This window comes from Amblyraja radiata, chromosome 5, assembly GCF_010909765.2.
Source record: "Amblyraja radiata isolate CabotCenter1 chromosome 5, sAmbRad1.1.pri, whole genome shotgun sequence".
NCBI classification, from domain to species: domain Eukaryota; kingdom Metazoa; phylum Chordata; class Chondrichthyes; order Rajiformes; family Rajidae; genus Amblyraja; species Amblyraja radiata.
In genome coordinates, this window is record NC_045960.1 from 56,497,939 (window position 1) to 56,520,867 (window position 22,929).

Sequence of the window (22,929 nt, forward strand, 5' to 3'; positions counted from 1 at the left end):
CAAATACATTCCTGCGAGCAATGCCATAATTCTACCATTAAAATTAACAATACAATTTTGCTGAACATCTTACTCGTTGTTTACTAAGTCATTGATTTTGTTAAATTAGGCCAGATTTTTATACCCTTTATTTCCAAGAACCAGACCGTGCTGGACATCATTACGGACCTGTTAGTGGCGAGGTGAGTTTGGGGTTTTTAATTAAGTGTTTGAAATATATTTATTACCTATTTTGACAATGTTTACTTACCTTGCACACATCTTTCTTAGATCTATAATTGTAAACTCGCTTCTTGTACTACAGGATGATTCAATTATTTTTTACTTTGACCCCTCCCCTACTGTTACTGTATCGATTTTGTTTTTGAAATATAGCAATCCTTATAACCATATAACCATATAACAATTACAGCACGGAAACAGGCCATCTCGGCCCTACAAGTCCGTGCCGAACAACTTTTTTCCCTTAGTCCCACCTGCCTGCACTCATACCATAACCCTCCATTCCCTTCTCATCCATATGCCTATCCAATTTATTTTTAAATGATACCAACGAACCTGCCGCCACCACTTCCACTGGAAGCTCATTCCACACCGCTACCACTCTCTGAGTAAAGAAGTTCCCCCTCATGTTACCCCTAAACTTCTGTCCCTTAATTCTGAAGTCATGTCCTCTTGTTTGAATCTTCCCTATTCTCAAAGGGAGAAGCTTGATCACATCAACTCTGTCTATCCCTCTCATCATTTTAAAGACCTCTATCAAGTCCCCCCTTAACCTTCTGCGCTCCAGAGAATAAAGACCTAACTTATTCAACCTATCTCTGTAACTTAGTTGTTGAAACCCAGGCAACATTCTAGTAAATCTCCTCTGTACTCTCTCTATTTTGTTGACATCCTTCCTATAATTGGGCAACCAAAATTGTACACCATACTCCAGATTTGGTCTCACCAATGCCTTGTACAATTTTAACATTACATCCCAGCTTCTATACTCAATGCTCTGATTTATAAAGGCTAGCATACCAAAAGCTTTCTTTACCACCCTATCTATATGAGATTCCACCTTCAAGGAACTATGCACGGTTATTCCCAGATCCCTCTGTTCAACTGTATTCTTCAATTCCCTACCATTTATCATGTACGTCCTATTTTGATTTGTCCTGCCAAGGTGTATACTTATACTACTCCCACCATGGCATTTTCTTTGCCCATGCTTCTTCTCATTAAGTATTACATATGTCATCTTGACCAACATGTCATTCTGCAGCAGACCATTAGTAGTAATCCTGCCTTGATTTCTTGTCAAATCATCTTCTCTGATTTAACAGTTCCCTTGAATATAAAAAGCAGTCCTTTTTTCATATTCCACTGGACACATCAGGTTACCATTTTCTGGGAGGGTGGTTGGATTTACCACCATAATCCCTGAAATATAGAGTCATAGAGCTGTACAGCGCAGACAAGCCCAACTTGTCCATGCCTACCGTGGTGCTGGTCTACACTAATCCCATGTGTCTGCACTTGGGCCTGTAATCATCGACTCCTTTCCAAACCTAATACCTATCCAAATGTTGCATTGATTGCATTGATCTCTGTTGTCTCCTCTGGCAACCTGTTCCACATAACCATCACTCTTAGTGTGAAAAACCTGCCCCTCAGAACTTCTTTACATTTTATACCGCTCACCTTAAACCTGATAACTACCGTTTTAGACACCCTGCGAAAGAAACTCTGACTATCTTTTCTTTCTATGCCCCTCATTATCTTATAAACCTCAATAAGGTTATCCCTCAGCTTCCTGCGTTGCAATGAGAACAAACCCAGCCTATCCAATCTCTCCTTGTAATTCCCAGCAACATCACTTCCACACATTCTGTTGCCTGCACGTAATTTCTGTCGCACAGTGACCAGAAGGCTCTACACTATCTCAAGTGTTAACATCCTAACCAATGTTTTGTGTGACTGCAGCATGATATCCCAACTCTTATAATCATAGTCTCCTACCTTAAAAAAACATTATTAATGCCTTTTATATTTATAGCACAGCAATTTGTCTGCTAACTTAGCAATTATAATTTAGTGTGCTTGTTTTATTTATTTATTTATTTTATTATTTATTTTGAATAGAATAAAAGAATAAAAAGCAAGTGTGAAACAGCATACAAAAAACAAAACAAGAATATTTATAAAGTGTCATAAACAATATCTATAATTAAATGAAATCATATGTGTCCGAATACCTCAGATATCTTGTATTAATTGTCCCTTAGACAATTCGCTGAGAAACCAGCTGAAATGTGTAATACTTCACTATCATGCTATGAGTAGTTTTGCAACAGAGTTTTCACACTTGGTGATGTTAAACTGTGGTTATTTTCTGGTTTTGTAACAGAAGTGAGACAATCTCACTAAAAAATATATCACTTTTAGAGCAGCTAATTTTTAGTACTGTTTGGAAGAATTCAAGATATTATGTCTTGAATATTTAATTAAATCATTCTCTCTGAGTAATTTTGCCATTTTAAATTGAAAGTGACTGTTGCTCATTTTGCAGGTGGTTAAAGCTTTGCAGAGAGTTGATCAGGCCATAGGAATGTTGATGAATGGGCTCAAACAGAGGAATTTACATAACTGCGTTAACCTCATCATCTTAGCTGATCATGGTATGAGCATTGTTGTGTCAATTTTCATCAAAGCAAAATATATTGTTGGGAAAATGAGTAGCCAACAATCAACTTATTGAAAGGATATTATTGAAATGTTTTTTAAGAGATTAACATAGTGGAGATACCAAAACCTATTTACATCACAATGCACAGAACAAATTATTATTCTTAATTTAGTTTAGAGATACGGCGTGGAAACAGGCCCTTCGGCCCACTGAATCCATGTCGACCCGTACACTAGCTCTATCCTACACTAGGGACAATTTACAATTATACCAAGCCAATTAGTCTACAAACCTGTACATCTTTGGAGTGTGGGAGGAAACTTGAAATCCCAGAGAGAACTGGGTGACAGTGTGAACTGTGAGGAGGATGCTATGAAAATGCAGGGTGGCTTGGACAGTTTGGGTGAGTGGGCAGATGCATGGCAGATGCAGTTTAATGTGGATAAATGTGAGGTTATGTGGATAAATGTGAGGGCCCTAGTGAGACCACACCTGGAGTATTGTGTATAGTTTGGGTCCCCTAATTTGAGGATGGACATTCTTGCTATTGAAGGAGTGCCCCTAATTTGAGGATGGACATTCTTGCTCTCTGTGTGAACAGTTATCCAAGTGACTTAAATATAATAACATTAAAATTCACTTGAAGAGATTTGCACCAGAGCTAGAAAGGTGTAATATTGTGGTCCTCTACCAAATTAAATCAAGGTAATTCAATGTTAAGAGAATGAATCAGCTGGCTGATATACTGGCACCCACACAGCGATAGAAAAACTGCAGTCTGCTGACCTAAACAGACATCTGCTGAGCAAGGCTTCACTGCACAGTAAAAATTGTAAGAGTTATATCATTAATTGTTATGTATGATATTTATGAACCAAAGTGGACACAAAGGGAATAATAAAATTGAAGGACATGTTGAAGTTTAATTTCCGCACTCGATACAGATGTTACTGTTATCCAGTAATGTTATCCAGAACCAGGGGTCACAGTTTAAGAATAATGGGTAGTCCATTTAGGACTGAGACAAGGAAATACATCTTCACCCAGAGAGTTGTGAATCTGTGGAATTCTCTGCCACAGAAGGCAATGGAGGCCAATTCACTGGATGTTTTCAAGAGAGAGTTAGATATAGCTCTGTGAGCTAACGGAATCAAGCGATATGCGGAAAAAACAGGAATGGGATACTGATTTTGCACTATCAGCTATGATCATATTGAATGGCTCAAAGGGCCAAATGGCTTACTCCTGCATCTATTTTCTATGTCTATGTTTTACTTTTGGAAAAATTAACCCTTTCAATTGGAAGCATTAAACTTTAAAGATCTAGATTTTATTTCAATGAGATATTACAATGTTTCCTGTGATATTTTAAAAAATATTTCAGGAATGGAAAAAACTTCCTGTGACCGAGTTGAGTATATGACCAACTACTTTGACAGTGTGAAGGATATATTTGTTTATAGAGGCTCGGCTGCTCGCATCCGAGCCAAAAATGTTCCTGAGGACTATTTGTCATGTAAGTACTTATTCCCAAATTAAAACCAGGATTGGTTAAAGTAGCACAATTTTATGTACAACATAATCAATAGTAACAACATAAGATAACATAAGTAAGCCATTCAGTCCCTACTGTTCACTCTACCACTCAAAAAGATAATGGGCGATATTTTATCACCGCACCACCATCCTGTCTTATATCCATTGATCCCTTAAAATAGCAACATTGTTATTAATCTCTGCCTCAAATGTATACAGTCACTGAGCTGCCACAGCAACTTTGAGTAGAGAATTCCAATAATTCACCCACCTCTGGGTGAAGACATTTCTTCCCTGCTGTGTCTTGAATAGCTGGCTTCATATTTTGAAACTGGTTCTGGAAACACCAGCCATGGGAAACTTTATTCCAGCATTTACCTTGTGAAAGCCAGTAATAGATTTGTGTGCTTCTTCCTAATTATTTTAAGCCCCTGTCTACGTAATCTTCCTTCAAAGGGCAGAACCCCCTCACAGGAATCATGCTGGCAAATCTGTGCACATACCCTCTAGTGCAAGAATATCTTTCCTTAGATAGGGACACCAGACATGTGCACTATATACGCTTATGAGGCTCACCCTGGCCTCCATATAATTGGAGCAAAGTATTCACTCTGAGATACTGCCTGTCTCGCTGCGTTACTCCAGCACCTTGTGTCTATCTTTGGCTGGCTCAACCAGCATCTGTAGTTCTTTGTTTCTACGTTTTCACCCATTTGATCATATTTGGTCCAAATCCCTCTGAACCTTTCCTTTCCATGTACTTTTCAACAGTTTTTTAAATGCTATTACAGTACCTGCCTTAACCACCTCCTCTGGCAGCTTTTTCCATATACCCTATACCCTCCACCCTATGTGAAAAAGTTGCCCCTCAGGTTTGTATTAAATCTTTCCCCTTTCACCTATACTTATGTGCTCTGGTTCTTGATTCTCCTAACTTAGGGATAATAATTCACCCCATCTATTCCCATCATAATTTTATACACGTCTATAAAATCATCCCCCAGTCTTCTACACTCCACAAAATAAAGTCCTAGCCTGCCCAACCACTCCATTTAGCTCAGACCCTCAGGTCCTGGCAACTTCCTTGGAAATAATTTCCGTGCTCTTTCCAGCTCAATGACATCCTTGAGCTCAATGAAAACCGAACACTATACTCCAAATGTGGCCCCACTATCGTCTTAAATTGTAACTGTAATTTCTCCAACACTATTTTGTCCAGCTCTATATTCGTGCTGGACCTGTTCTCCAATATTTCTGAGAGGATTTCTGTACCTTTCATGATGGTAGACAGTAAAATATTTGTTTACTTTCTCTGCCATTTTGTTGTTCCCCATATTTTTCTCTCCTACCTCAGTCCATAAGTGAACCACGTTGACTTGTGCTATACTTTTCCCTTTATCCAAATCTATCAAACCTTTACAGTCTTCGGAATGATGTAAGTGAATGCTTTTGTATAACAGTTCAAAATACTGAGGGGAAAAAAGCATTTTAAATTATCAAATGCATTAATTTTGTTACTAGTTAATGGTTAATTGTGGGTTTATTTGCTAACTTATTTCCGACACCTTTGTTCTGGTTTAAATGTAATAAGCCCAAAGTTTTGCAGGAGATTTTTTAGTCTTCTCCCAGAACTTTGTCTCGCTTATGATGTTAGTTGAGGGTCACAAACTACAATGGAACTGCACACCGAGCATGTAATTTTACCCTCATTAGGCCTGGGGCAAGAGGGAATCAAAGTAGATCTAAATTACAACTCCTATAGATTTCTATGAATTTTTTACAATGATTTGTTTTTTTTCCAGTTGATCCAGAAGGAGTTGTTAAGAACATTTCTGTAAGTAATTAAAAATAATATCCATTTGCTGTAAAGATTCGACTGGATTTTGCAGCGAATTGCCAATGAGTTCAGGATTACTTGCAAGAATTGGAAAGTTTGCACTTGCTGGCTGTGGTTCACTTGCTATTTCCCAACTACATTGTGGACTGAACAGTCATGGATGCAAGAGTCGAGTGCAATGTTGCAACCATTGCCCTGTACTTACCTCAGGAATCCACATGAAGAACTTCTGCTATATATTCAATATGTGTAAGAAGGAGCTGCAGATGCTGGTGTAAATCAGGGTGAAAAGTTATAAACCAAAGATAGACACAAAAAGCTGGAGTAACTCAGCAGGACAGGCAACATCTCTGGAGAGAAGAAATGGGTGAGAAGGATCTCGAACCGAAATGCCACCCATTCCTTCTCTCCAGAGATCCTGCCCATCCCGCTGAGTTACTCCAGCTTTTTATGTCTATCTTATGATATATTTAACATGATTCCTAGAATTCTCTTCCACTGATGTCAATGGAAGTGAATTATAAGGGAATACAGTGGCTTGCAAAAGTATTCATACCCCTTAAACCTTTCCACATTTTGTCACGTTACAACCACAAATGTAAATGTATTTTATTGGGATTTTATGTGATAGACCAACACAAAGTGGCGCATAATTGTGAAGTGGAAGGAAAATGATACATGGTTTTCAAATTTTTTTACAAATAAAAAACTGAAAAATGTGGCGTGCAAAAGTTTTCAGCCCCCTTTACTCTGATACCCCTAAATAAAATCCAGTGCAACCAATTGCCTTCAGAAGTCACCTAATTAGTAAATAGTCCACTTGTGTGTAATCTAATCTCAGTATAAATACAGCTGTTCTGTGAAGGCCTCAGAGGTTTGTTAGAGAACATTAGTGAACAAACAGCATCATGAAGCCCAAGGAACACACCAGACAGGTCAGGGATAAAGTTGTGGAGAAGTTTAAAGCAGGGTTAGGTTATAAAAAAAATCCCAAGCTTTGAACATCTCACGGAGCACTGTTCAATCCATCATCCGAAAATGGAAAGAGTATGGCACAACTGCAAACCTACCAAGACATGGCCGTCCACCTAAACTGACAGGCCGGGCAAGGAGAGCATTGGTCAGAGAAGCAGCCAAGAGGCCCATGGTAACTCTGGAGGAGCTGCAGAAATCCACAACTCAGGTGGGAGAATCTGTCCACAGGACAACTATTAGTCGGGCCATAAATCGGGCCTTTATGGAAGAGTGGCAAGAAGTAGGCCATTGTTGAAAAAAAGCCATAAGAAGTCCTGTTTGCAGTTTACCACAAGCCATGTGGGGGACACAGCAAACATGTGGAGGAAGGTGCTCTGGTCAGATGAGACCAAAATTGAAGTTTTTGGCCTAAATGCAAAACGCTATGTGTGGCGGAAAACTAAGACTGCACATCACCCTGAACACACCATCCCCACTGTGAAACATGGTGGTGGCAGCATCATGCTGTGGGGATGCTTTTCTTCAGCAGGGACAGGGAAGCTGTCAGAGTTGATGGGAAGATGGATGGAGCCAAATACAGGGCAATTCTGGAAGAAAACCTGTTAGAGTCTGCAAAAGACTTGAGACTGAGGCGGAGGTTCACCTTCCAGCAGGACAACGACCCTAAACATACAGCCAGAGCTACAATGGAATGGTTTAGATCAAAGCATATTCATGTGTTAGAATGGCCCAGTCAAAGTCCAGACCTAAATCCAATTGAGAATCTCTGGCAAGACTTGAAAATTGCTGTTCATAGACACTCTCCATCCAATTTGACTGAGCTTGAGCTATTTTGCAAAGAAGAATGGGCAAAAATTTCAGTCTCTAGATGTGCAAAGCTGGTAGAGACATATCCCAAAAGACTTGCAGCTGTAATTGCAGCGAAAGGTGGTTCTACAAAGTATTGTCTCAGGGGGCTGAATACTTTTGCATGCCACACTTTTCAGTTTTTTATTTGTTAAAAAAATTTAAAAACCATGTATCATTTTCCTTCCACTTCACAATTATGCACCACTTTGTGTTGGTCTATCACATAAAATCCCAATAAAATACATTTACGTTTGTGGTTGTAACGTGACAAAATGTGGAAAAGTTCAAGGGGTATGAAAACATTTGCAAGCCACTGTAACAGTTTTAGCTTTTTTTTTTTAATGTTTTGCAATGTTCTTTATAATCTTAAGTATTTTTTAACAATCTGATTTATCTTTGTAGTTTGAAATGTTTTTGGATATGAGAAAATCTAGAAAATATTTTAAATAATTTATGTTTAGACAGCTGTTCAAGTTTGGGTGTGGGGTTTTACAACTCAGTCAGCTGTAAAAAGTTATTTCTGTATTTACACGTGCAGTGCATATTTAAGATTGGCGAGTTCATTCCATCGCTTCCTCCTGTTTACTATTCTTGATAGCACTCTCCTGGCATCTTTTCACCCAGTCAGCATCGGCCAATTTGTCAAATATCCCACACACTACTGCAAGTGTTCACATTCCCAATAATGATCATTATTTTGTTTCCTCTCCACAGATGCTACATTCCCTGAATGTTTACAACAATTGCAGTGTTCTATATCTCATATTGCCTTTCATCCCTTTCTCTCATCTTCTTCTGCTTGCTTCTTCTCCAGGCCGATCATTTGCGATCAACAAACATTCACTGCCCTCACTTGGCCTAATTGACGCTCATTCTTCTTGTTCTTTCTACCACTCTCATCTCTGCAACATAAAATATGCTGGTTTCCTAACTCTGCCGTTCATAGTCATACAGCATGGAAACAGGCCCTTCTGCCCAATTTGCCCATGCTGACCAAGATGCCCCATCTACACTATTCTCACCTGACCCTGCATCTGGCCCATATCCCTCTAAACCTTTCCTATCCACAGGTTCCTGGATCATTGAAATATTAATACATCTGCTCTCTGCAAAGCAGCTTAACCTGCTGAGTATTCCAGCATTCTCTGTTTTTATTTTAGAATTCATATTTTCAGTATTGGTAAGTATGTTAAGTATTTTCAGTATGGTAAGCATATTAGTAAGGTGGAACTAAAACACCTTAACTAAAACACATATGTAATCTATTATTTTTTCAGCAAATATCCCAATAAAGCAGCTTAAAAATTATAATTTAAAAATAATCTTTCACGCAGCAAACATTCTGCTCCCTTTTGAACCATTGGTCTTTCATAGTATAGAAAGATTTGGGTTTCATTACTGGAGCATAAAATTATAAAGTTATCACCTGTTTATTTCTAATACTTGTTTTATTACTCCTTAGTGCAAGAATCCAAACCAGCATTTTATACCATATGTGGCCTATGACCTGCCAAAGCGTTTCCACTATGCCAACAACGGTAGGATAGACAAGGAGGTCCTTCTGTACTTGGACAAACAATGGCTGGCTGGGCGGTATGTCATTTTATTCAGCTATGGTGCCTAATTTATAATCACCACGTTTCCTATAATAGATTATACTGAGATACCTAAACATTTCTGATATACATGACTTCTTACTGATATCCACTGTAGTTATCTTTAATGGAAACAAAAAAATATGCAATTATCTCCTGCTCTTTCCAGATTTTACCCATGTAGATATTGTTCTACAATATGTAGTATTTGTTCTATTACATCCCAGACACTGTGAAATAATATTTCATTGGGAATGCCATTCCACCTCTTCCTTTCCAGTCTCCCTCTCTGCCTTCCTAAATATGATTTTTTTTCCAACCTTATTTTTGCTCTACTTTCTAAATTTAGGCCATAAGCTGCCACAGCCAGACATAAAAACAGTTTTTTATCCACGAGTAGTTGCTGTGATGGCATTTCAGTCTCAGTCACAGAGGCCAACGTCAGGAAATCCTTCAGAGGGGTGAACCCCCGAAAAGCACCTGGACCTGATGGTATACCCGGTCGTGTTCTAAAAACCTGTGCGGACCAACTGGCTGGAGTTTTTATGGACATTTTCAACCTCTCACTTCTGAGGACTGAGGTTCCCACCTGCTTTAAAAGGGCATCAATTATACCCAAGAAGAGTAAGGTGACGTGCCTCAATGACTATTGACCAGTGGCACTAACGCCGGTGGTGATGAAGTGCTTTGAGAGGTTGATCATGGAGCAAATCAACACCTACCTCAACATAAACCTGGACCCACTGCAGTTCGCTTACCGCCACAACAGATTAACGGTGGATGCGATCTCGCTGGCCCTCCACTTCGCTCTGGACCACTTGGACAACAAAAACTCATGTGTCAGGCTGTTATTCATCGATTACAGCTTGGCAATTAACACAATCATCCCCTCCAAGCTGGTTACCAAACTCGCAGAACTGGGTCTCTGCGCATCCCTCTGCAATTGGATCCTCGACTTCCTCATTCACAGACCACAGTCTGTTCGTATTGGTGGAAATGTGTCAGCCTCGATAACAATCAGCACGGGAGCACCTCAAGGCTGCGTGCTCAGCCCCCTGCTGTACTCACTCTATACCCATGACTGCATAGCCAATCACAGTGCGAACTCCATCATCAAGTTCGCTGACGACACCACTGTTGTGGGGCGTATCACTGATGGGGATGAGTCAGAGTATAGAAGAGAGATTGAGCAACTGTCCATATGGTGCCAGCGCAATAACCTGGCCCTCAACACCAGCAAAACCAAGGAACTGATTGTGGACTTTGGAAGGAGTAGGAGGGGGACCCACAGCCCCATTTATATCAACGGGTCGATGGTTGAAAGAGCTTCAAATTCCTGGGCGTGCACATCTCTGAAGATCTTTCCTGGTCCGAGAACACTAATGCAATTATCAAGAAAGCTCATCAGCGCCTCTACTTCCTGAGAAGATTACGGAGAGTCGGTTTGTCAAGGAAGACTCTCTCTAACTTCTACAGGTGCACAGTAGAGAGCATGCTGACCGGTTGCATCGTGGCTTGGTTCGGCAATTTGAGCGCCCTGGAGAGGAAAAGACTACAAAAAGTAGTAAACACTGCCCAGTCCATCATCGGCTCTGACCTTCCTTCCATCGAGGGGATTTATCGCAGTCGCTGCCTCAAAAAGGCTGGCAGTATCATCAAAGACCAACACCATCCTGGCCACACACTCATCTCCCTGCTACCTTCAGGTAGAAGGTACAGGAGCCTGAAGACTGCAACAACCAGGTTCAGGAATAGCTACTTCCCCACAGCCATCAGGCTGTTAAACCTGGCTCGGACAAAACTCTGATTATTAATAACCCATTTTCTGTTATTTGCACTTTATCAGTTTATTTATTCATGTGTGTATATATTTATATCATGGTATATGGACACACTTATCTGTTTTGTAGTAAATGCCTACTATGTTCTGTGTGCTGAAGCAAAGCAAGAATTTCATTGTCCTGTTCAGGGACACATGACAATAAACTCACTTGAACTTGAACTACTCAACAGCCAAAAATCTGTAGCCTCCCTTTGATCTGGTATTTTGTTGGTTCACATGCTTGATCAATGGTGTTTCATCATAAATGTTTTATTATTATTAATGTTTAGTGTTTTCTCAGTCATTCGTAACTGTCACTGTATGTCATGTTGTTACTTGTGGGCGGAGCACCAAGGCAAATTCCTTGTATGTGAATACTTGACCAATAAAATTATCTACTTACTTACTTACTTACTTACTTAATGGTAGCTTCAATATCATTTCTCTCTACAGTTATGCCTTTTTCTTATTAGTTTTGATTAGAATGCATTTGATATTCATTTGCTCTACTCCAACTTCCTGGAACACTGAGATACCTAGTTCTCTAGTATTCTCATTCATTTAAAACAAAAATCTTTTTTAACTAAGTTTTCTATTTTTAATAACCTGCTTATTTCTCAGCATTTACCTCAGATAATCCTGTTGCTTCTATTTTAATAAGCTTATCAGAGTCACACAGAGAGTTTTACAGTAGAATTATGGGCCCTTTGTGGGGGGTGGGGGAAGGGGGGTTGTGGGGAAGGGGGGTTGTGGGGAAGGGGGGTTGTGGGGAAGGGGGGTTGTGGGGAAGGGGGGGTGTGTGGAGAAGGGAGGGGGTGTGGGGGTGGTGGGGAGGGGGAAGGGGGTGTGTGGAGAAGGGAGGGGGTGTGGGGGTGGTGGGGAGGGGGAAGGGGGTGTGTGGAGAAGGGAAGGGGTGTGGGGTGGTGGGGGAGGGGGTGTGGGGGTGGTGGGGAGGGGGAAGGGGGTGTGTGGGAAGGGGGGTTGTGGGGAAGGGGGGTTGTGGGGAAGGGGGGTTGTGGGGAAGGGGAGTTGTGGGGAAGGGAGGGGGTGTGGGGGTGGTGGGGAGTTGTGGGGAAGGGGAGTTGTGGGGAAGGGAGGGGGTGTGGGGGTGGTGGGGAGTTGTGGGGAAGGGGAGTTGTGGGGAAGGGGGGTGTGTGGAGAAGGGAGGGGGTGTGGGGGTGGTGGGGAGGGGGAAGGGGGTGTGTGGGAAGGTGGGTGCGTTTGCAGCAGACACAGCTCGCACTCTGCTCACCCTGCACCTTCAGCTTTCGGCCTCACGCAGCTGCTCCTGGTCCCAGACCGACTTCACTCAGAGGCTTCCGGTTCAACTTAACCATTCCCAGCTCACGCTGCTCTCTGCCCGCACGCTGCTCACGGACTCAGCCCCGTCTCCGGGGTTTTATTCTCCGCGGGTGCCGGAAGGGGCGTTACCTTCATGGTGACTGACAGGCGAGAAGACCAATCTGCTGATCTCACGATTTTTTAAACCTTCATAACTTTTCTAATATTTCATGGATCGGAACAAAACTTGGAGCAGAGGAGAACGGTGAGTAAGGTGGCAAAACATCCCAACAATATAGGTTTACAAATTTTGCGCAAATTTAAAAAAAGCACAAACCGTATGTGGTCAAGATGAGAGTTTTAGTAATAGTATAGATAGATATCTCAGCAGTGGGGATATGTTTCCTAATGTCTGGATCTATCATAATCGGCGATATGTTAATCACATTCCCACCTCAGTCTCCTCTACTCCAAAGAAAACAAACCCAGCCTATCCAGCCTTCGGACGATAGCTAAAATAAAACAATTCCTCCAGTTTGATGACCTCGAAAAGATCATCCACACATTTATCTCCTCCCGCCTAGATTACTGCAACTCCCTCTACATCAGCCAATCTTCCCTGTCCCGCCTGCAACTAGTCCAAAATGCCGCAGCGAGACTCCTGACGGGCACCCGAAAAAGGGCCACATCACCCCGATCCTGGCCTCTCTCCACTGGCTCCCTGTGCGGTTCCGAATAAATTTCAAGGTCCTCCTTTATGACTACAAAGCCCTTAATGGGCTTGCCCTCACCTACATCAATAGTCTGCTTACCCACCGCACCACCTCCTGGTCCCTCAGATCGGCCGACTTGGGGTTACTGAACATCCCGCGGTCTAGGCATAAGCTCAGGGGCGACCGCGCCTTTGCGGTTGCAGCTTCTAGACTGTGGAACAGCATCCCTCTTCCCATCAGAACTGCCCCCTCCATCGACTCCTTTAAGTCGAGATTTAAAACTCATCTTTACTCTCAAGCCTTTCTTGACATCCTCTGAGTGAGGGCTAAATGTATGTATTTATGTATGTACTTAATCTATGAACCACTGTTGTATAACATTAGTACCTCCACCAATGTAAAGCACTTTGGCCAACGAGAGTTGTTTTTTAAATGTGCTATAGAAATAATTAGTGACTTGACTTGACTTGACAGTCTCTCTTCATAACTGAAATACTTAATACCAGACAACTTCATAGTGAATCTTTGCAATCACATATTTCTAATAGTGCTGCACATAATAGTCCACCTGTGGCCTTGCTAATGTTTTATATTAATACATCAATCCGATTCTCACCATGTGGGCATAAACATAGGCACTTCTCATCCCGCACTAGATTTTCAACTTATTTTCCCTGCAAAGACATTGCATTAGCAAGATGCATTCTTTATGATAGCTCTTATGTTAGTTATCACTTCAGTGCCCCAGTGACGTGATCCTTATTTCATGCACCAAACATGAATCACTTGTTAATCTTTCTTACTTGGCTCTCCTTAACCTGTTAAAGTCCAGCAGACAGAAATTTTAACTGGAAATCAATACCGTAAAGTTTCATTTTTCAATGTAATGCCTAACTCTGCAATTCATTTTTCAATACCTCTAACATATTCATGCATTGCATCTAAACTAGACCACAACCTCTGCTCCTTTTTCATCCAAGTTCAGAGAAGCAGCATATCCTTTGAAATTGATTGATACTTTATTGTCACGTGTACTTGGTACAGTGAGAATCTTTGTTTGCATACTGTGCAAGGATGCAAGAGTCCTTGCACAGATGTAAAGGCTGCTGACAAAGTTACAAAAGGATTCAATATAGTCCCTCTTCCTTCTTCCCCAACTGCCCCCCCCCCCCCAGTCCCTCTTTGTTCTCGGTTCTCCCTCCTCCCCCACACCGGGTCCCTCTTTGTTCTCAGTGGTACCCCATGTCGGGTTCCTCTTTGTATAATAATAATAATAATAATAATAATAATAATAATAATAATAACTTTATTTATAAAGCACTTTAAACAACTGCAGTTGCCACAAAGTGCTGTACATGAGAACTCATGAACAAAAAGCTATTACAAACAATTAAAAACCATTAAAAACCGTAAAACGAAGGACTATAAAAAACACACTAAAAATTAAAAGACATTAAAAGCACTAAAAACAGGAGCAATGCCTCAGCCAGTGTCGAAAGCCAAAGAATAAACATGTGTTTTTAGGGAGGATTTGAAGATGGGCAGTGAGGGGGCCTGTCTGATGTGCAGCGGCAAGGTGTTCCAGAGTGCCGGAGCAGCAACAGAAAAGGCTCTATCCCCTCTGAGCTTCCGCTTAGACCTTGGTACCTCAAGGAGCAGCTGATCAGCTGACCTGAGGCACCGGGCAGGAGCATATAGGTGGAGCAGCTCAGAGAGGTAAGGCGGGGCGAGCCCATTCAACGATTTAAAAACAAATAAAATAATTTTGAAATGAACTCGAAAGTGCACTGGGAGCCAGTGAAGGGAGGCCAAAATTGGTGTAATGTGCTCCCTCTTTCGAGTTCCGGTCAAAAGGCGAGCGGCAGCATTTTGAACAAGCTGGAGATGAGCCAATGAAGCTCGTGCGACTCCAGAGTAGAGAGCGTTACAGTAATCCAGCCTAGATGTAATAAAGGCATGGATTACTGTTTCAAAATGCTGCCGCTCGAGAATGGGCTTCACCTTTGCCAGCTTCCTTAGGTGAAAGAAGCTGGACTTAACCACCGCGCCTATTTGTTTATCTACTTTAAAATCACCGTCCATCCTAAAACCCAGGTTCAAAACGGTTGGCTTTACAGACAATGCCAGTGGACCCAAGTCAACAAAGGGAGGTTCATGGCAGCCATTGGGGCCAAACAAAATCACCTCTGTCTTCTCTTCATTAAGTCCCAGAAAGTTTAAGGCCATCCAGGACTTAATGTCCTCAAGACAAGACAGAAGTGATTTTAGAGAATAGTCGTCTTCTTTCCTGAGTGGCATATATAACTGGCTATCATCTGCATAAAAGTGAAAGGAGATGCCATGCCTTCTTAAAATTGAGCCCAGAGGAAGTAGGTATAAAGAGAAGAGCAGGGGCCCTAAAATTGAGCCCTGTGGAACCCCATATACCAAGGGAGTGGAGGAGGATTCAAAGCCAGCAAGGCTTACACGCATGGTTCTGTCTGCCAGATAGGACCTGAACCATCCCAGGGCACTGCCACAAATGCCCACTTGGTGCTGTAATCGGGAAATTAAAATTCCATGGTCCATTGTATCGAAGGCGGCAGATAGGTCCAGCAAGACAAGAACCACATAATTACCAGAGTCGTTTGCCAGGAGGATGTCGTTGAAGACCCTTAGCAGAGCCGACTCTGTGCTATGCATAGCCTTGAATCCAGACTGGAAAACCTCCCGAATATTGTGCTCATCCAGGAAGAGTTTCAGCTGAGCATAAACTACCTTCTCCATGATCTTAGTGATAAAAGGCAACTTGGAGATCGGCCTAAAATTGGCCAGATCAGTTTGATCCAGGCCTGGTTTCTTAAGTAGTGGTTGCACTACAGCATGTTTAAAATTTATGGGGACAACCCCAGAACACAAGCTACTGTTTATGATGGCGAGAACCGACTGCCCTATACTCGGGAAAACCTCTTTAAAAAGAAGAGGAGGGACAGCATCACAGGGGGAACCCGACGGCTTAATATGCCTAACCACATCCTCTAGACCCGACAATGTCAGAGGCACAAACTTATCAAATGCCACCAGGCATGGGGCCGGAACAGAGGGGTCAGAGGCAGGAGCTGAGATGAGAGCCCTTATAGAAACAACCTTATTGATAAAGAAGTGCAGGAAGTCATTGCACAATTCGGACGATGCTTCCAAGCAAACAGGCTGTGGGGCATTTAAAACAGAATCAATAGTTTTGAATAATACACGTGGGTCGTGACGCTTAGACACTATTATATTAGACAGGTAATATCTTTTTGCCTCTTTAACAGTATTTTGGTAGTTTCGCCAGCTGTCCTTTAGGATTTGCGATGAAACCTGCAGCAATAATGTTTCAGGTCAATGATTATTTCCAGTAATATCTGTCCATCGGACCATCAATTTGCCCAGAGCATAACATCAGTTTTATTGGTAGCTCCTGAAAAATTAAACTTCCTGACAGAATTTCTGCTGGATTGCTTCATAATTTCAGTGTGAGTTGGTGGGATGTCTCTGATTCTGGTATGGATATGCCAACTTTCAACCTACATTAAAGGTGCAGCCTAGGTGCACACAATGAAAGGCCAGTGATGTGGAGGAAGGGACCTAAGATTCCCCAATCCATGTGAAACATGTATCTCACAGAATTTTTGCCTCCATTCAAATTGGGCATCTACAGCTATAACCTGCATTCTCCAGCAAGTGTGATACGTAAGGATACCTGTATTTTTTCTTTTACATTGTCTTACTGTTTTATCATTTCCATTCTTTGCAATTGATATCCTGATTTAACCTTTTTTTTCAGAGATAAGGATACATTCAGGTTCTGCAATGGTGGAACTCATGGCTATGATAATGAATATAAAAGCATGCATGTAAGTAACTAAATATATTTAACTGTGTTATATCTAAGGAGTTGACATTTGGGCAGTACTATGTGTAGTTGAAATTCTTTCTTTATCGAATTGCTCTGAACTTAGTATTCATCACTATTCAACATCAATTTTGACACCAATTGACATATTTAGTCTGCTTTCCAGTTTCTGCATTCTGGTACAGAATGTCATCTACCATAACCAAATGTTAGAAAATGGCTTAGCTCATCTTGAAAATTATAACAGCACAATGATTTTCCATTAGCTTTCAAATTGCCATGACAAATCACAAAAATAGATAATGTGACAAGGAAGATACTGTTTCCTTGGTGCTATGACTCAGTACATGCTTTGGACTGGATCGTGGAATGCATCTGGAAGTTATCAGTTGCCATTAGTGTGGTATATGTGAAAACAACAGAGAGGTAATTTTATGAACCAGTTTTCCAATGGGGTCATTTACAGTAATTGGTGTGCATTATGACTGTAAACTGGTATTGCTATAATACCAGGTATATGATAGCAATGAGATTGTAATGGAACAATAAGTAACATACTTGCAAAGTTCCAATCAGATATTTTTAATCAGTGAAATTTTACACCAGTAGCATTGACTTCTAAAATCATCCTCCCGGTGGAAAATTGACTTTTTTAACTTAAGTAGTAAATAGTAAAATATAATATAATATTTTACTAGGGCTAGTGGAGTCAAGGGATGTGGGGAGAAGGCAGGCACGGGGTTATTGATAGGGGACGATCAGCCATGATCACAATGAATGGTGGTGCTGGATCGATGGGCCGCATGGCCTCCTCCTGCACCTATTTTCTATGTTTCTATGTTTCTATAATTCAATTGCCAACAGAGTTTTCTTGCAAAATGTAAAAGAAAATAGATGTAAATTTGCAAGGTTGAAAATGATAACGCTGATGAAGTTTCTCATTATAATTGTAATTAAAGACGTAAGCCCTGTTTCTTGGAGAATGTTTATTTTGAAAGAATTAAGGCATATAATTTAATTTAAATTGTCGATTTGAACACTTTTTAAACTAAATTGTCCAAACTGTATTTGCAATTTTGTGTTAACTGCCTTTTGCCTTGATGGACAATTCCAGACTATCTTCATAGCTAATGGACCTGGCTTCAAATTCAAGACAGAGGTCAATTCATTCGACAATATTGAACTCTACAATATGATGTGTGGTAGGTGGTTTTAATATTGGAATAAAGTCTACAATTCAAAGGAATTATAATGCTGGAACTTCCCTGGCTCATGAAGGTCTTTTCTTGCCAACAATATTCTCCATAGTGAAGATATAACAGGGCACATTAAGTTTATTCTTGGACGAAAATTACTGGCAGTTAATTCTTGCAACTTGCAGTGTTGCAATTTTAGTGCAACCTCTTGACTGCTTCCATCCTGAAATGGTATCACTCTTCTTCCTGCCTGTTGACCACATGCAATCAACAAAGCAGAGAAGTAGTCATAATACAAACTGTTAGACTTAGCTCAAACTGAGGCCACATATTTGGAGGTCGGGTAAATGGCGCGCAAATGACGGCCAAGTGGAACAGGCCCTTTACTTGCCATACCAGTGCTACAATTCCAGCACCTGTACTCTCTTGTATCTCCATCCCTTTGTATCGAGTTGAAGGTAAAGATGAAAGCATAAAGTTGAAGGTACAGTCGAAAGTAACAAAATGAAGTGCATCCGACCTTCTTTTCAGAACACTTTGCTGATGCTGAGTCAGCGACAGGATGGGAGTCCAGATATTTTGGAATCCAATTTTCAGTTTGCCTCAGGCCTGTGCAATCATGGAAGTTGGACACAAGTCAAAGCCTGAGCAACAGAAACCTTCGGCCCTCTAGGGAACTACATGCTAATGTACAATCCAGTTATTTTGTTTATGAGTCATGTATCTTTTTTGTTGTTTTACTTAGTCATTAAACTATTCCTTCAGATGTGCATTAAAACATCCAAACATCTCAGTGTGAAAGTGTTTGTGCCACACTTAAAATTACCTTACTCTGTATCCAAAGTCCATTTTTACTGGTACCTACTCCGAGACTATCAGAAATTCAAGGTCAATTTCTGAGGTGCAGAAATCTGACATGATTACTTTGTGGTGTTTCTGTTAGATCTATTGGATATCACACCTGCACCTAATAATGGAACTCATGGCAGCTTAAATCATCTGCTGAAGAAACCGCGCAAGAATCCTACTCATCCTCCCGAGGCATCTAGTTTATCGCCCTGTCGCTTCGCCACACTGAATCCAACTGACAATCTAGGATGTTCATGTGAAATTCAAGTAAGTAGAGGACTGACATTTAATGAATTGTTGTAAACTTAGGATGGACTCAAAATGCTGGAGTAACTCAGCTGGTCAGCAGCATCTCTGGAGAAAAGGAATGGGTGACGTTTCAGGTCGAAACCCTTCTTCAGACTGAGAGTCAGTGGGGAGGGAAACTAGAGGTTTGAAACAGTTCAGAACACGGTGGCGCAGCAGTAGAGTTGCTGCCTCCCGGCGACACAAGTTCGATCCCGACTACGGGTGCTGTCTGTACGGAGTTTGTACATTCTCCCCGTGACCGCGTGGGTTTTCACCGAGATTTTCGTTTTGCTCCCACAGTCCAAAGACATACAGGCTTGTAGGTTAATTGGCTTGGTGTATGTGTAAATTGTCCCCAGTGTGTGTAGCAGGCATGTGCCGTGAGTAATTACTCAGGGTAGGCAGTCAGTCGTCTTAAAAAAAATCTTAAACCGCGCATGCGCAGATTGTTCTCCTCTCCGTAAAAATAATGAATAAAAATAAAGACAGTAACAAGTCAATTTGCCCAAGGGTTCCAAATCTCCTTCATTCACAATTTTACTGAATGTGTGGGGGGTGGAGGGTGACGGCAGGTGGAGAGATGGTGGGAAAAACGGGAGCACGCCGGGACAAGTTGAATCAGTTGTGATCGTATTGAATGACAATACTAGTTTCAAGGGACCAATTGGGGGGGAGAGTTCCTTTCACAGCGTGTGGGGAGTCTGGCCAGGGGTAAAGTTGCGGGGAGGGCAGGAGCGTTGAGAAGGAGGGGGTCAATAGACAATAGGTGCAGGAGTAGGCCATTCGGCCCTTCGAGCCAGCATCGCCATTCAATGTGATCATGGCTGATCATCCCCAATTAGTACCCCGTTCCTGCCTCCTCCCCATATTCCCTGACTTCGCTATTTTAAGACTCCGATCTAGCTCTCTCTTGAAAGCATCCAGAGAGCCTGCCTCCACCACCCTCTGAGGCAGAGAATTCCACAGACTCACCACTCTCTGTGAGAAAAAGTGTTTCCTCGTCTCCGTTCTAAATGGCTTACTCCTTATTCTTAAACTGTGGTCCCTGGTTCTGGACTCCCCCAACATCGGGAACATGTTTCCTGCCTCTAGCGTGTCCAAACCCTTAACAATCTAATATGTTTCAATGATATCCTCTCATCCTTCTAAACTCCAGAGTGTACAAGCCCAGCTGCTCCATTCTCTCAGCATATGACAGTCCCGCCATTCCTAGAATTAACCTTGTAAACCTACACTGCACTCACTCAATAGCAAGAATGTCCTTCCACAAATTAGGGGACCAAAACTGCACACAATACTCCAGGTGTGGTCTCACTAGGACTCTATACAACTGCAGAAGGACCTCTTTGCTCCTATATTTGATTCCTCTTGTTATAAAGACCAACGTGCCATTCGCTTTCTTCACTGCCTGCTTTACCTGCATGCTTACTTTCATAGACTGATGTCCAGTACATGTACCGCTAGATCCCGTTGTACTTCCCCTTTTCCCAACTTGAGGTCATTTAGATAGTAATCTGCCTTCCTGTTTTTGCTACCAAAGTGGATAACCTCACATTTATCCGCATTAAACTTCATCTGCCATGCATCTGCCCACTCCCCCAACCTGTCCAAGTCACCCTGCATTCTCATAGAATCCTCCTCACAGTTCACACTGCCACCCAGCCTTGTGTCATCTGCAAATTTGCTTATGTTACTTTGAATCCCTTCATCCAAATCATTATTGTATATTGTAAATAGCTGTGGTCCCAGCACCGAGCCTTGCGGTACCCCACTAGTCACTGCCTGCCATTCTGAAAGCGGCCCGTTAATCCCTACTCTTTGTTTCCTGTCTGCCAACCACTTCTCTATCCAAGGTACACAAAAATGCTGAAGAAACTGAGCGGGTGCAGCAGCATCTATGGAGCGAAGGAAATAGACAACGTTTCGGGCCGAAACCCTTCTTCAGACTGATGGGATGTGGGGGGAAGCGGGGAGAAGAAAGGAAAAAGGAGGAGGAGCCCGAGGGCTGAGGGAGAGCTAGGAAGGGGAGGAGACAGCAAGGGCTAACAGAATTGTGAGAATTCAATGTTCATAATCTCTCTTCTCTATCCATGTCAGCACTCTACCCCCAATACCATGCGCCCTAATTTTGCCCACTAACCTCCTATGTGGGACCTTATCAAATGCTTTCTGAAAGTCCAGGTACACTACATCCACTGGCTCTCCCTTGGCTATTTTTGTAGTTACATCTTCGAACAATTCCAGAAGATTAGTCAAGCATGATTTCCCCTTTGTAAATCCATGCTGACTCGGACCGATCCTGTTACTACTATCCAAATGTTCGGCTATCTCATCTTTTATAATTGACTCCAGCATCTTCCCCACCACCGATGTCTGGCTAACTGGTCTATAATTCCCTGTTTTCTCTCTCCCGCCTTTCTTAAAAAGTGGGATAACATTAGCTACCCTCCAATCCACAGGAACATATCCTGAGTTTAAAGAACACTGGAAAATTATCACCAATGCATCCACGATTTCTAGAGCCACTTCCTTAAGTACCCTGGGATGCAGACCATCAGGCCCTGGGGATTTATCAGCCTTCAGTCCCATCAGTCTATCCAACACCATTTCCTGCCTAATGTGGATTTCCTTCAGTTCCACTGTCACCCCAGATCCTCTGGCCACTACTATATCGGGAAGATGGAATCAGAGCAGGTACTAATGGCCATGGAAAGATGGAGCCCACCAGGGTCCATTGTTGGCTGTGTAAGAGGTGGTAACAAAGGGATATATGGATGCGAACAGTGGAACTGTCCGGATGATTAGTTTTGGGGAGAGGCAGCGAGAGAAGGAATGCGGAGGAAATGACCTCTGCAGAAAGCGGAAGGGGAGGAGATGGGAAGATGTGGCTAGTGTTGGGATCCCGTTAGAGGTGGCGAAAATGTCAGACTATTAGGTGCTGTAAGTGACGACTGATGGGGTGAAATATGAGGACTTGGGGAACTTGGGTCCCTGATACGACTGGGGAGCGGGGGAAGAATCGCAGAGCTACTGGATACCGAGGAGAAAACGCATCTGAGTTTTATAATGGGAGCTCTGGAAGAACATTTAAACTCTTAACGTCATCAGAATGTACTTATGCCCCTTAGACTCTTTCAGTTGAGGAAATGAATAACAGAATCAACCTAACTGCTGATCAAGGTAGGATACTGTAATGGTTTTATGAGTGTTTAACTGTGAAAGCTGTTTAGCAGTTCTGCAAATATGCAAAATAGAATGTATTAAGTAGCGGCATCAAGATGCAGCCACATTAACTACATTATGACTAAATTATAGCAGCTAATCAACTACTGTAAAAAAAAAACACTCAGCAGATATTAATTAATATGAACATGTTTGAAAGATACAAGGGTAGGCATGAGTGAACATGAGTGAAGTCATTATTAAAAGAACATCAAATT

General features: G+C 41.9%; 1 protein-coding gene across 1 annotated transcript in view; it reads left to right on the plus strand.

Annotated features, from left to right (window-relative positions):
• Window positions 1–22,929, plus strand: part of LOC116973324 (ectonucleotide pyrophosphatase/phosphodiesterase family member 3-like) — a 74,075-nt gene that overhangs the window by 35,096 nt on the left and 16,050 nt on the right. The window contains exons 10-18 of the mRNA XM_033021282.1: window positions 110–182; window positions 2,555–2,663; window positions 4,056–4,187; window positions 6,010–6,041; window positions 9,331–9,461; window positions 17,088–17,157; window positions 18,271–18,358; window positions 19,296–19,468; window positions 22,618–22,669. Coding sequence (XP_032877173.1) covers window positions 110–182; window positions 2,555–2,663; window positions 4,056–4,187; window positions 6,010–6,041; window positions 9,331–9,461; window positions 17,088–17,157; window positions 18,271–18,358; window positions 19,296–19,468; window positions 22,618–22,669 — 860 coding nt within the window. The remainder of the gene's footprint in view (window positions 1–109; window positions 183–2,554; window positions 2,664–4,055; window positions 4,188–6,009; window positions 6,042–9,330; window positions 9,462–17,087; window positions 17,158–18,270; window positions 18,359–19,295; window positions 19,469–22,617; window positions 22,670–22,929) is intronic.